We start from the raw sequence: 14,780 nt of genomic DNA on the forward strand, positions 1-14,780 counted from the left end.
TCTGCCATTACCCTCTGAAACTGTCCCCTCAAATTCTGGAGTTTGAGGAGTCCGGTTCTTTCGGGATAGGAGAACAAATAAGAGTACGAGGACAAACAAGCCCACTACTACAGATGCTACAATTATAGCAATTGTTGCGGTTGATGGTGACTTGCTCTTATCAGTATCAGATGGCACAGCATCGTCTGGGGGACTGCTGTTGCATTCGGATCCCACAGGCTTCCCGCACAGCCCTTTGTTACCTGCACCCGCACTTGTATACATGATGAGTTTCTATATGTCTTTGGGGATTAATTCTTAAGTTTATCATAATTAGTTTCATGATGGATGGATGATCGAGGACATTCTTGAATGTATTAAATTTATTAATTATTCCAGGGTCTAGCCAGAATGCCGTCTTATAAAATAAATTAAAATCCATAGAGGAGGTGTATATATGAAGAAAATGAAATTAGAAAAAAGTAATCATGATCACCTGTAACAAGTAAACTATACATGGAGTATATATGCATATTATATATGTGTGTGTATATATTTATATAATTAAGGTTGATTATCATCATCATCATGATATGGTGTGTTTCCACAGAAAGAGACACACGTTAACTTATGTACCTGAGAAGCCGGATGGATCCATTTTGAGTAGAGGTGCAGGTATTGGACCCTCCAATAGATTGTTAGAGAGGTTGAGGAGCTTAAGATTGTCTGAGCTTATTGCCGGTATGGTGCCCGTGAATTGATTGTTCTCAAGCTTCAACTCTATGAGTTTAGGTGATTCAAGAGAGGTAGGAATATGTCCCGTAAATTTGTTGTTTGCCAAATAAACTTTCTTCAAAGAAGTCATACCCTTGAAAGCGTCTCCGGGAATGTCACCAGAAAACTGGTTGTTGGACAAGAACAATGCCTTGAGAGCACCAATCTTTTTCCAATCAGGCATTGGCCCCTCGAAGCTGTTGCCCATGAAGCTAAGCGTCCGTAAGAAAGGGAGAGGGGCGAGAGAGTCGACGTCAATTCTACCCTTGAGACCCATCTTCTCAAGCTGCAGACCATAAACGTTGCCATTATTTGTGCAGAGAACACCGATCCAGTGGCCACCACCAATCTTGGAACAGGGAGGCGTGGAGGGTTTCCAGTCGGCAAGAGCCGGGTCTGCATTTATCAAGGAACTTTTGAACTTGATGAGTGCTTCGGCTTCATTGTTCAATTGTGCACCACAAAAACACAAGGAGAAGGCCACAACAATGATATTAACAATCAGAAAGCGGGTGGTTGAAGAAGAAGAAGAAGAAGAAGAAGAAAATGAAATAAGAATATTAATATGATTATTGTATGTTTTCGGGCGCACAGGATGGGCTGCAGCTTGCGCGCCCGTCAGCATTATTCTTAATCTTGGTGATTATGGTTTCAATTTGTAAGGGATGTTTTGTTCAAATATTGAATTTGAAGGCGTGGGACTAGCACTGGGAGGTCTGGGCCTGGGAGGGAATTACTATTTTTCCTTTTTTTATTATTATCTCTTTTCCCCTTAATTTCTTTCCGGTTTTCTGCTTCCTTGTTAATTTTGTTCATTTTTGTGTCCTTGACTAGGGAAATGCATGGAGCAAGGGCTGGGAAGCCAGCGTGTGCTGACTGGTGGCAATTATTACAACAACAAATTAAGGTGAGAATCAGTGCTGCACCGCCATTTTAGGACATATTTGATCATTTCTGTGTGCGGGAGATACCTTCGGCTTAGGCCACCCTCTTAGGCTTTCGCAATTACCAACCCCCCCGCTTTCATTGCTCCCAATTAAACTACTCTTCTCTCTCTCTCTCTACCATATCACACCTTTTATATTATATTATTATTATTATCAACTAAAGTAAGAAGTTGACACACAAAATTCATATGTAATGAATGACCAAATTCTTGCAACTATAAATATGAGGTTTGGCAATCTTACCTCGTACGGTAAACCAAAAATTGGTTGAAAAAGTACATGACATGCAAGCTACTGGTTTAATTGAGTGTAGCAAATACACTCATTTTTATCCTCAATATACATTCTTACAATTACAAGCCAAAAATGCCAAAATGAATTTCTACACCACTAAACTTGTCAGCCTCTATATTTATATGATTCAAATTATTATTTTTCCATTTAAAATTTAAATATAGTAATAGGTACTAAATTTAATTAACATGATTATTAAATTATTTTGACACTAAGAATTTGTTCGAGTTAGATTCATTTTCTTAAAAATAAGTGACTAATATAACTAAATCCATTTGATAGAATCTGGAAGTAAAAAAATATACATACAAAAGAACAGAAAAAGAGATTAGCCTCTCATAGGGATGTTTCATTTTTTATCTTATAACTTAGTCTTTGTTCACTTTTGATATTAATATAAACCACTCAGATTTCTCACTTGGAACCACATAGAACCACTCAAAACCACACATGTTTACTTTAAGTATGATATTTAGGAGAGATATAATCATAGTGCTGTTAAATGGGCCTACATTTTCACTTAGAAAAAGTTCATAGCAAACATTTTAATCGGAGCAGTAGAAGAGGGAAGAATAAAATTTTTAGTTTTTGGTTCTCCTTTTTCAAAAAGCCACCAAAGGTGGATTAAATAGAGGGAAGCTATTTATGGCGGTGAGAGAGAAAGAACGGTTGAGGGAGAAGAAACCAAGAGAGAGAAGGAAGAGGGGAAAGAGATGAGGCGACAAAAAATTAAGGTTAGGGATTTCAATCTTAAGAGAAGATGGTGAGATAAATATCAAGAAAAAATCGAATCAGATAATGAGCAAAGTAGGGAGAGTGGGCTGAACGGGGAGATATGAGCCAATGCAGCAAAGATGGGTTAGCCTTCCAGGTGTGGGTTTGGGCATTTGGGCTGGGCCTACCAAAGGTCCTGGGGCCACATATTCTCAACATTCTCCACCTTGGACCAAAACCTAAAAGAGGAAATCTAGTCCAAGGCCGGATCTAGCTTTCATCATTGTCAAATCGCTTGGATTGTACCTACAAAACAAAAAAGAGAGATACTTGCACAAAAAATTGGTTAGAAAAAGAATTCTAAATAGTACTAATAAACCATAAATACTTTTCCAAAGAATCTTTAATAATTTCATTATCTTCTTTATCTTTGTTATCTCTTTTGGACTTTTTACAATCTTTTATAAAATGTCTTTTCTCTCTACAATTATAACATCTTCTATCCCTAAGTTTTTCTTCCCTATTTCTAGACTTAAACCTACTATGACTTCTATGCCTATATTTATTTTTAGAATTTCTATACTTAGTTTTTCTCCTAACATGGTTAACTTCTTTTGTGACCCAATTAGCTATATTGGTTTTAAGGTCCATTTCTTTATTTTTTAAACTACTAATACAATGTCTAAATTTACATTATTCCTACCATATTTTATCGCAGCTTTTACATCACTATAAACTTAAGGAACAACATTCAATAAAACAATAGGAGAATAATCTATCAATATTCTTATCTTAGTTAGTTTAATGTTTTGAATCAGTTTTATAAAATCATCCAAATTTTCCTTAATGTTTTTAGATAAATCTACTTTATAACGAAAATTTTTTTCAAGCAAAAATAGTTTACTAAGGTAAAGAAGTTTCAGTGTATAATTCTTCTAACTTATTCTACAAATCTTTTGCAGTTTCTTGCTTTTCAACTTTTTTTAAAATAGTGTCAGAAATATTTAAAATTATAGAGGAATAAGCATACTCATCATTTTCTGTAGAAAAATTTTCAAAGTATTTGCCACCAATAACTTTAAAAACTCTTTGTCGAATTAAAATACCTTTCCCCTTTTATTGCTAAATAAAAAAATTAGATTTTTCATCAAAAGATTACAAATTATCCTTTTATGAGGCAACTGTGGGCTCTCATTACCCTAGAATGTGTTGTCTATTTGGAGGCAGTGGGCAGATGGGTATTGGGGTGTTTGGTGTGTTAGGGAGGCAGGAGTAGTGTCGATTTTTTATGCTGTGGTGGGCTTTGTGGCAAATTCGCAACAAAAAATTTATGGAAAATAAGAATCGTGAGCCACTGCAAATTCTCTTGAAAACGTGGACTTGGCTGCATGAATATAAGAAGCTTTACAGAGATAATCTGTGCATGTTCCAGTGGTACTTGACGAGTGAGGTTCCATGCTTGTGGTTGAATTTGTAAATCTGATTGTGCACGTGGGTTTGTCCTTCTTGAGTGCATGCGTAGTTTAGTTTCGGGATAATTACACTTTTTTTTAAAAAAAATTGATATAATTATATATAGACTCCTTATAGTTTGAAATATTATATCTAACACTCTTGAAATTTGCTTCGATTTAACAAATTAGTCCATCCTTTTTAACGAAGAGACTAATTTATTAGACGGAAGCAAACCTCAAGGGTGTTAGATGTAATTTTCCAAACTATAGGGGAGGAGAGTGTAATTATACATTTAGTTTATACAGTTTAGTAAATGTTTTGTGGTTTTCTAAGTTTAGTTGGAGCTCTTAACTGGTTTAGTTGTTTCTGTTTTCATATATCGGCTAAAGTGTATAAAATCCCCCTGTGTTTTCAAAATTCAGGAGAAGACCCACATATCATGTGAAAATAGTCAAAACACCCTCATGTGTTTTTAAAATTCAGCTCAATTACCTTTCTCTGTTAAATATGACTAACGGTGTTAATTTTTTGATAAAATAGCTGTTACGCCCTTACTTAATATATATTATTTTGTTTATTTTATTTTACGCCCTTACAATTACCTGAATCGTCGGATCTGACCAATTAACATTAGTTGTTGAATTTTAAATTTATAAAAGAAAATTAATAATATATATTACAAAAAATTATTTGAAAAAAAAAAAACAAAATTAGAACTCCCCAATCACCGCCATCTCCACCCACCTACTTCCCCTCCTTCCCACACTGCGCAAGCCCCGACCGGGTGTCACGGGCGAACTCTCTTATCTTGTAGCGGAATGTATTTTTCGCCCGTGCTGCGTCGAAGGTTACACTCAACCTCCGACCAATCTTCGCACATTTCAGAGTTTACTGACTGTCTGTCGTGTGTTTTCGACATCAAAGCTTACTAGCACAACATCTAAACGCCTTCTTGTATGGCACAGCGTGCCCGTGTGCTCGCCTATCCCAAATGCCCACGTTCGTTGAGGCTCTCGGCATGCACGCCTTTGCACGTTCTCGCCACCAATCCCAACTAACTAGTCTGTTGTCATGCGTCTCGCCCACAATCTCGAAACCCACTGATGCATCCCTTGATGGCAAGGAGCATCCTCTCTTCACCTCGGCATTACGGCGCTTCGCATGCGCCGCTCGTCTCATGTCCATTGCTCACTAGGTGCATCCTCGGTGTACGCCTTTGCCGTGGCCGTCTTTTATGCATCATCCGAGTAGTACTGCATCAAAAGTTCGAGGCCCATTCGATATGCAAACATCTCGCATTAATCCCACACGACATGCCCAATACGCCATGTTGCCTTTCGGCATGACTTCACAATTTGTCCACAGTGCAGCGTTGTCCCACAACTGCTCATCTTAGCCATAAAGGAGATCTTTCAAAGAATGTACGACTGACTAAAGGATTTCTTGAGAAAGCACAGCTCTTGGTTAGCTCAGATAGACAGAAGGACCTCTTTCTACTCTTGGAACACTATTATCGTTTGGTATACGCCAAGGCGGCAAAAATGGAACAAATCATGTTACAGCAGCGAGCTAAGATGCAATGGATGAAGGATGGGGATCAATGCTCACGAGTCTTCTTTTGCAAGATAGCTCAGCGACGTGCCACTCGGAGAATCTTGCAAATAAATGATGAACGCGGAACCACCTACTCAGAGCCAGGAGCGATTATTCATGAGTTTGTCTCCTTCTATCATGCTCTGTTAGGCGGAAAAAGTCAGAGGCAGGTGATAGATATCCGGTATTTGAGGCCATGGGCTAGACATGTCCTCAATGAGGAATAAAGGCTTCAGCTCTTTACACCTGTCACTGCAATTGACATCAAGTAGACAGTGTTTGACATTACTGAAGATAAAGCACCTGGAACGGATGGGCTCTCATCGGATTTTTATAAAGTTGCCTGACCAATCGTGGGTCCAGAGGTTACGAAGGTAATCTTGGAGTTCTTTACCATGGAAAATTTTTTGAAGCAAATTAATACCACACTTCTGGCACTTATCCTTAAGGTACATGCCCCTATGATGGTCACAGATTTTCACCCTATTTCGTGTTGTAATATTTTATATAAGATTATTGCCAAACTTATTGTGCAAAAATTGGGTAGGGTGTTGGATAAGTTGATATGCCCTTGTCAGACTGCCTTTATTCCTGGTCGTAGTATTGGAGACAATATACTGTTAGCACAAGAACTATGTACAGGCTACAATCAGGTACGCCTACCTCCTAGATGTGCACTGAAAGTGGATATCCGAAAAGCTTATGACACGGTAGAATGAGATTTTCTACATGCAGTGTTACACCTATTTGGATTCCCGACTACGTTCATTAGGTGGATAGAGGAGTGTGTCAAAACACCCTCGTTTTTTGTCGGACTGAATGGGAAACCTCATGGTTTCTTTACGGGATCGAGAGGGCTATGACAGGGGGACTCTTTATGGCGATATCTGTTCGTTCTCGTAATGGAGGTTCTGCATTTGATTCTTCTGCAGATGATTGATCAAGACATGTGTTTTTCTTTTCATTAGAAATGTGAGCCTTCTCGATTATTTCAGCTTGGATTTGCAGATGATCTGTTGTTGATCTGCAAAACTGATATAGACTCTATAAGGGTCTTTAAGCAGGGGTTGGACCTATTCGCCTCCTGGTCAGGTCTCCGGCTTAATGTGCATAAGAGTCATCTTATCATCTCTCAATCTGCACAAGAGATATGGGAGCAGCTGTTAGAGATGCTCGGCTTCCAGGAAGGGCATCTTTCGATGAGGTACTTGGGACTTCCTCTACTTTCCTCTAGATTATCGTTAACAGATTGCTAGCCTTTATTATTGAAAATTGATCAACTATTAAAGGTTGGAAAGAAATAAGATTATCGTATGCTCGGAGGGTACAGATTATTAAATCGGTCCTTATAGCGTTAAGTATATATTAGGCTTCTGCATTCATCCTACCTAAAGGTATTATAAGGGAGATTGAGAAGTGTCTGAGAGTTTTTCTGTGGAAAGGCACAAGGACCAGTGGATATGCCAAAGTAGCATGGAGGGATGTCTGTAGGCCGGCTTCGAAGGGGGGTTAGGGCCTACGGGATATCGCTACTTTAAACCGTGCCTTGATGAGCAAGATGTTGTGTGATGTTATTCGATGTGATAGAACATCAATTTGAGTAGAATGGTTATATAATGGGCGGCTATGGGATAAATCTGTATGGACGATCACTGACAATGGGGGTTTGTGGGGCTGGAGGAAACTCCTTCGTCTACGCCCCTTGATTCGATCTATGGTGGACTATCAGATTAGTGATGGGAATTCATTTTATCTGTGGCATGATCCATGGCATCACCTTGGTCACCTTATTGAGAGATTCCCACAAGGTCCACGTCTGCTTGCACTTTGTACGGCGGACAAGCTCAGCAGTGTTATTATAAAAGAGCAATGGCATTGGCCTCTCATTCTGGACAGTGAGTGCTTGAAGATTTTGTATGCATTGCCAATAATTCATGGCGAGACAGATCACATTATTTGGCAATTTGAGACGGGGCGACCTATAGTTGCATCTCTTTACAGGCTATTGGACCCATCGGGACCCAAGGTAGGTTGGTCTACACTACTCTTGGGTTCCTTAAAGATCCCCAGGCATAATTTCATTCTATGGCTTTTGATTTTGGGGAAACTATCCACAGTTGATAAACCATGGCTATCATACCTAGGCGCCTGTATATTATGTGATGAGGGCGCAATGAAGACACATACTCATCTATTCTTTCGATGCTGTTATGCAAGAAGATGCCTGACAGCGATTCGGCGGATTGTTCGGTTTGAATGACCTAATAGAGAGTGGTCACGGGACGTTGAGTGGGCTGCAAGGAAATGGAGAGAAAAATATATCATTAACTTGACTTATCGTGCACTCTTAGCTGCTTGCATTTACCACATTTGGAGGAAATGAAATTTGAGACGCTTTGAGCATACGGAGCGACCACCGAATATCATAGCCACCATTATTGTGGAAGAAATTAGATAGAGGATTATCAGTGTAAATTTATCTCGTTCTGTTAGTTCATGTGCGTTATATAGATTATGGCGTATCCCTTGGCATGTCGATGGAAAAACCACCAGTTGAGCATTGTTGTACTGTATGATCTTGTTTTATTAATAAAACTTACATTTACCCAAAAAAACAAATTAGAAATAAAAAAATAATATATATAAATATGTATAAAAAATATATTTTTATCTTTTTGGTATTTTTAAAAATTTTTGAAATAAAACACAATAATGTATAATTTTTATTATGTAATAAATTGAAATGTAATTTATTTAATATTTTAGTTATAATTGTAAAAAAAAATACACATAAAACAAGCCAAAAAAGAATCAATCTCTTATGTAAACGTATAAAGGATATTTTAGTCGAAAATGACCTAAAATATTGACCAAAACGGCAAAATCAGAACCAAGCGTACCATCCACGCGTCCATGCCACGTTCTGTTAATTGTTAATAGAATTGATTTTTTTGGCTGGGATTTTGAAAATAGAAGGAATTTTTTTGCCAATTTTCAAAAAGCATGTGACTTTTTTGCTAATTTAACAAAATACATGGGACAAAATGAAATTCAACCTAATATCTCATTGCTCTTCTTATTAAAAAAAAAAAAAAGAAATAAAGAAAGTGTTGAAGAGGAATAAGGCATTCGAATTTTAAAATTATCTGATAGAACATTAATTAAAGAGATGTGTATTAATTTGTAGAAGAAATTAGTATATATATGTATATATACATACACATAGTTAAAGGCATTTCAATTGATTCATATTTTTGTCTGGTTCGTAATTGTGAGGGAAAGTGGTTCGTAAATTAACCTAAAAGAATATTAGCGTATATTTTTGTATTACTGTGTAGCACAGGTATTATGAACATCATATGTAATAGAGTAATTAAGCATACGCTGTCAAAATCGAGATATAACAGTTCACTGTACATGTACATAGTAAAAACATTGGACAATTAGTAGTCGTAATCATCATCATCGATTCGATGAGATGTGCTAAAATCCATTCCTCTTTGGTTCATTTGACCTAATCGAACTAACGCCTGCACAACTTGGGATATGGGTGGCCGGAATTCTGGCTCCGACTAGCCCCAAAAACACAAGAAATTAATATACACAAATATATATATATATATATATAATTAAAAGAAAAAAGAAAAACAAAAGAAAACTGGGGAACATGCATGTACCTGCACACACAGAGCAATCACATCCGCAAATCCAGAAAGAGACTTTGGCGGGTACAATCCATGCAAAGCAGGATCCGCCATTCTCCCCAATGCATCTAGGTCGTGGAGCTGTGGTGAAGCCCACCGGACAAGACTCTGTTCGTACTTGGGCTTTCGACTGTGTATAAAGATAAACATGTTTTCATTAGCTGGCTAGAATTGGTAATGAAATTAATATTAAATCCTTGAGATGTGATGTGACATGCATGCACACCTATCGAAAGGCATTCGTCCCGTCATCAACTCCAACATTACCACCCCAAAACTGTAAACATCACCCTTTACAGGGTCTGCACAAACTTCTGTGCATTCCGGTGCATTATATCCAGTCTCAAGCTCCTGGCTCCTACGCTGAAAATCATGAAAGCAAGTTTCAGATGTACAGCTGAACCCAACCCAATGCCTATCAGATGACACACAAACCAATAATTCCTTGAGAATACAAATACATGTCTCCTGCTTACCTCATAAAGTAGGGCCAAACCGCAATCAGAGAGACGGGGATTCAGTTCAGCATCCAGCAAAATATTGGACGATTTTATGCTCATGTGAACACAGGATGGCGAGCAAACTTCATGCAGGTACCTAATTATAGTTCATTTGGAAGATGGTTAATAATTATAATTATATATATGTTGCAGATTAGATCAAACAACTAAAAGCTGCTATGATATTGTCATCAAGCGCGCATCTTATAGCAATTCTTTTTGCCCTCCTTACTCGATTGCACGGGCAGTCCCCAAAGCAATTCTGACTCTGGTGTTCCATGTAAGCGGTTTGCTAAAGTCATCTGACAGGTGCAGAAATTCATGAAGTGAACCATTCCTAAAGTACTCGTACACCAACATGATCTGCCCCTGCTCTGAGCAATAACCAACAACTTCACAAATATTTGGGTGGTCGAGTTTAGTGATGTCTGAAACAATTTCTGCAAATTCTGTCCCTTGTTGCCCTCGAAAAAGCATCGAGTCTATTTTCTTCACTGCTAAAACCTGACAAAACAAGCAACATGATATTAGTATGTATCTGCTAGCGCCCCAGTCCTGAAAACTACTGATGATCAGAAACAGGCAAAAATTAAAGGCATCACCAGATACCTTCCCATCCCCATACTTTGCCCGATAGACACGGCCAATTGATCCTTCACCCAGAAGACGGCCCGTTGCGAAATTACCAGTGGCAGTCTGCAACTCAGCCAGAGGGTAAGGAGCAACATGAATTGAACTGGTCCTGGCATTCATAAGATTTGTATTCTCATTGTTGTTGAATGATTTAGGGTGATCTGAAGGCGGATGCTTAAGTCTTATTGAAGAGGATGTGCCCACGCTTTTAACTTGAATCAAGGGAGATGCTTTGGGTGATCTCACTTCTGCCACCAGAATGACACACGTTTCAGCAATTCCACAATAAAGAGAAATCGTACACCAATGCGTGCTAAAACTCTAGTACACTTTTAGTGTCAATCCTTGATTCTAATACCACTTCACTTTAGCATGAATCATCCATGTCTACCAACTCAATGCGCCTTAATGGTACCATCATACCATTTTCAGCGCTGCTGAGTCCCGCTAAGTTTTTGCTCTTTCACTTTTGAGGGAGCATGCATGTCCATTTATCTTAGGGTAGGAGATGGAAAGAAAGGGAGATATGAGGACCAACACAAAGTTTTACCTCTCAAGTCTGCTCGTGATTCAGCATCCAAATCATTAGATAACTGCCCAGATGACAGTGGAGCAAAAGGCCTCCTTTGGCTAAGTCTATCTTCCTCAAGGAAATGTGATGAAGGCGGAGATCTCCGCTTTGAGAATAGAGCAATAAGGAGGCCAAGCACAACTAAAACACCCAATACTATTCCAACAATAGCGGCTACGCTTAGACCCGACTTCTTAGCCTCCTCTGCTTTTGAATGCCTAACGTGACTTGTTACCCCAGGAGGAGGAGGAGGAGCAGGACCAGACGACCAAGAATTTCCTCCAGTCCTTGAAATAAGACAAAAGTCAGGGAACTAAGACAAATCATTCCACACTGCAATCTTACTCGACTACTCACTTTATTTTCTTAATGTCCTTCAACTCATTTGGAATCCAGCCAGTAAATTTATTATTTTCGACATTCCTGCAAGAATTTGAACAAAGTCATACATTAGCTTCCATGCGTTATGAAAACAACCAATGGAACTTGCTTAATCACAAATCTTATGATTATTCTCTCCTATTTACTTAAAATACCAAATGGCTAATTCATGGCCATTTGGTAAGAGGACAAACAGTTAAAGATTGCATATTTGGCTTCCATCAAGCTACAAGTATTCCAACTAAAATTTGGTTAGAAACTTAAAATATTTGATGTTTCAGTTGGACTTCTTCGGTTTTCTGTGTAACATCCAGTCCATATGTTGATTGCAAGCCAGTTCAGGTCTTTAAAGTATGATATTAAAGAAAATTTAATAGGTAAATGATCAAGCAGTATTAAAGAATAAAAATAAGGAATCTCTTCATTTGCCCATCTCCCATGTTTCCAGAGATAAATTTATGCCGACAAAATGGTGACTGCTATTCAACCCTGAATTTTTTTTCCTCGGGCAAGTTTACACACAAGGTGTAGAAACAGATGGCATAATTACTGAAATGTTTGTGAAATAAGAAATAATGTTTGTGTTCAAGAAAAATCTCCATCAGTTTTCACACTTACAACTCATCGACAGGAAGATTAGCAAGGACATTTATTGAACCCGTGAATTTGTTATCCTGCAAACGCCTGTCAATGCAGACAGAAAGAGCCATCAACATTCAACACCATGAGCTTGCAGATAAGAGAAGAGATGCACAAACATCTTACAGAGTGGTGAGACTTGAGAGGTTCTTGAAACTCTGGGGCAATTCGCCTGATAGTGAATTGGAAGAGAGATCCCTACATTTAATCTCAGGAGTTGGTGAACGAACTCGAGCCAAAATTAAAGCTAGATGACAGGCTGTTAAGATGAGAATACTTACATCTTTGTGAGTTTAGAAAGCTTTCCAAACATATCACTCAATTGTCCATTGAGCTTATTATTATTGAGATCCCTGCATGAATTCAAAGAACAACAGTTAGCACTGTGGAGATAGATAAGTAGTTTGAGAGGGAAATGAGGACAACACATGCAGCTTACATTTCTTTGAGATCAGTCATCTGGGAGATTGAGTAAGGTACATTGCCATCAAATTCATTTCCAGATAGATCTCTGCATAAGTTCAAATTAGATTCATAACAAGAAAGACATGAAATGCTATTTTTGCCACTCTACTCTTGTATTTTATTATCAATGGAAACAGCAAAATGTTACTGAAAGAAAAGCAGTGCAGTAGAGACCAGCAACAACGGGGGCTACCCATGGAAATGGAAAACAATCAGATGAGGTAGGACGTTTCATTTTAGTCAGACCTCACAATCACTATAAGTAGATAATCAGGTGACAGTGACACCACTATATGGAAATTTTACTGAATAAAAACAAATGAAAAGTAGTTGCAACTGAATTTGGTAAAAAATAGAGTAATGACTATGCAAAAATGCTCGACTACCCACTTACATGAGCTGAAGATTGGGAGGAAGTTGATAAGGTATATTGCCTTTGAAGCTGTTTTTGCTCAGGTCACTGTACTATCAAGAATAAACTCATTATTTGCCATCAGGTGAAATCCAATTAATTATTTTTCAAAAAAGAAAAAACACATGAACCATGTTTCCCTAATTAAGCCTAAGAGCTTGCAAGGACTCACAATCGCGTCACAGACTTCAAATCAGAAAGTTTATAGCCAAATGATCCAGTAAGTCCCAAGCCAGACAGGTTACTGCCATTCCATACATAGCCCAAGTCAGGTTTTTGTGGGTGAACTCTAAGAAGCTTTATTATATAAGTAATATGTAGCCTGTAGACCATGAATTCTGCACTAAGTAGAGCAAGCAAGAGAGTACGTAAGTACATTTCAGTTACTTTTGATCCAGAGCATGAGATTCCCTTCCAAGATTCCCCACAAGGATCACCTCCACTTGATGTCCAGCCATCCAATACGGAAGGAGAATTCATGCTGGTGTACATAACATTCAGACCAGAAACTGGAAAAAAGGAACATCCTTAACTTTTGACCATAATGAAAACAAATATACCTAGCTAGGGGGCATCCAATATTGGTTATACAAACAGAAAACCACCTTTCACTCTATATATGCATATCTCAATGTCTCATTTACCAAATACCCAACACTCAATACCAATTAAAATACTCATCCACTAACATAAACATATATACATATATGATGAATGATAGCGTACGTGCGTGCTTTCATTATGTAAAGATAACCTTGTATGCATGCATCTACATAATTAAAAAGTAGAGCTGGATGATGGAAGAAATGAAATTACCGTCGGAGGAGTCAGTTTTGCAAGAGACCAAGGTCACAGCCAAGAAGCTGAAAGCCAACCAACACAAAAGCCTACTGCATCTGCATCTCATATTAATCTTGTTCAATATCATCATCAACTCACCAAGTACCGATGCCATTAATTATTGACTACTTTTAATTAAACAAATATATATAAACAAAATTGATCATTCAAATTCCCATATATAAAATATAAATCATTAGGACCAATAATATTCAAGAAGTGAAGACAGCGAGGTCGACTGCATTCTTTCTTGTATCATGATGAGAGTGTGGGATCATCCCAGGCCGCCGCCACGGCTGTAATAATCGAGGGATCATGGAAACGGGAATAGAAAATATTATGAGTGGAGATAGAGAATGGAAGGTTTCAGAGAGAAATGAGAGGTATGGAATAATGGTTGTTTAGGAGCTTCAAGTTTTTACCACATTCTCGACCCCCCAAAAATGCGCTACGCCTTTTAATTTCTTTCTTCAATCTTCCTTCTTTCTTTCTTTCACACACTACGTACACTGCACTAGCAAATTAATTAAAACACCATCACAATTACAAGATTGATATCCTACCCATTGCCTCTTCTACTCTTCAATTTCAATCCCATGCAAATTGATCAAAACACCATCACAATTACAAGATTAGTCCTACTTGTCAGATATCCTACCCATTGCCTTTTCTACTCTTCAATTTCAATCCCATTATTATTTCTAACTTACTACATCTTCTTCCCTCCTAATTAAAATCTCAAAATATGTTCAATTTTTTCTCATCATTCCTTATTGTTCCAACATTATTTTTTCTCATCATTCCTTATTGTTCCAACATTATTTCATGTAATTATGCATCACATTAACCATTAAGAGGGTGTTTGCACCAGCTTATAAA

At 37.9% G+C, this 14,780-nt stretch overlaps 2 protein-coding genes across 2 annotated transcripts in view; both read right to left on the reverse strand.

Annotated features, from left to right (window-relative positions):
* The window catches only part of LOC105158095 (pollen receptor-like kinase 4), a 3,046-nt gene extending 1,342 nt beyond the window's left edge, over nt 1-1,704 (reverse strand). Inside the window, exons 1-2 of the mRNA XM_020692494.1 lie at nt 616-1,704; nt 6-242 (exon numbers count right to left, since the gene is read on the reverse strand). Coding sequence (XP_020548153.1) covers nt 6-242; nt 616-1,378 — 1,000 coding nt within the window. The 5' untranslated portion in view covers nt 1,379-1,704. The remainder of the gene's footprint in view (nt 1-5; nt 243-615) is intronic.
* On the reverse strand, nt 9,103-14,274 carry LOC105157943 (protein STRUBBELIG-RECEPTOR FAMILY 5). The gene is made up of 16 exons (XM_011074488.2): nt 13,878-14,274; nt 13,438-13,570; nt 13,234-13,305; nt 13,044-13,109; nt 12,624-12,695; nt 12,466-12,537; nt 12,311-12,382; nt 12,164-12,229; nt 11,522-11,587; nt 11,144-11,451; nt 10,570-10,841; nt 10,193-10,464; nt 9,937-10,057; nt 9,687-9,823; nt 9,434-9,590; nt 9,103-9,328 (listed from the first exon to the last, which is right to left on the reverse strand). The coding sequence occupies exons 1-16, from the start codon at nt 14,014-14,016 to the stop codon at nt 9,200-9,202; spliced, it is 2,154 nt and encodes a 717-aa protein (XP_011072790.1). The 5' UTR covers nt 14,017-14,274; the 3' UTR covers nt 9,103-9,199.

This window comes from Sesamum indicum, linkage group LG3 (genome assembly GCF_000512975.1).
Source record: "Sesamum indicum cultivar Zhongzhi No. 13 linkage group LG3, S_indicum_v1.0, whole genome shotgun sequence".
In the NCBI taxonomy this organism is placed as follows: domain Eukaryota; kingdom Viridiplantae; phylum Streptophyta; class Magnoliopsida; order Lamiales; family Pedaliaceae; genus Sesamum; species Sesamum indicum.

Coding starts and splice junctions, on each gene's coding strand:
- LOC105157943 (XM_011074488.2), bottom strand. CDS start 14,016: ATGGCATCGGTACTTGGTGAGTTGATGATGATATTGAACAAGATTAAT. Junction 13,306..13,437: donor GGATCAAAAGTAACTGAAAT/GTACTTACGTAC, acceptor ATGGAATGGCAG/TAACCTGTCTGGCTTGGGAC. Junction 9,329..9,433: donor TGATTGCTCTGTGTGTGCAG/GTACATGCATGT, acceptor TTTTGGGGCTAG/TCGGAGCCAGAATTCCGGCC.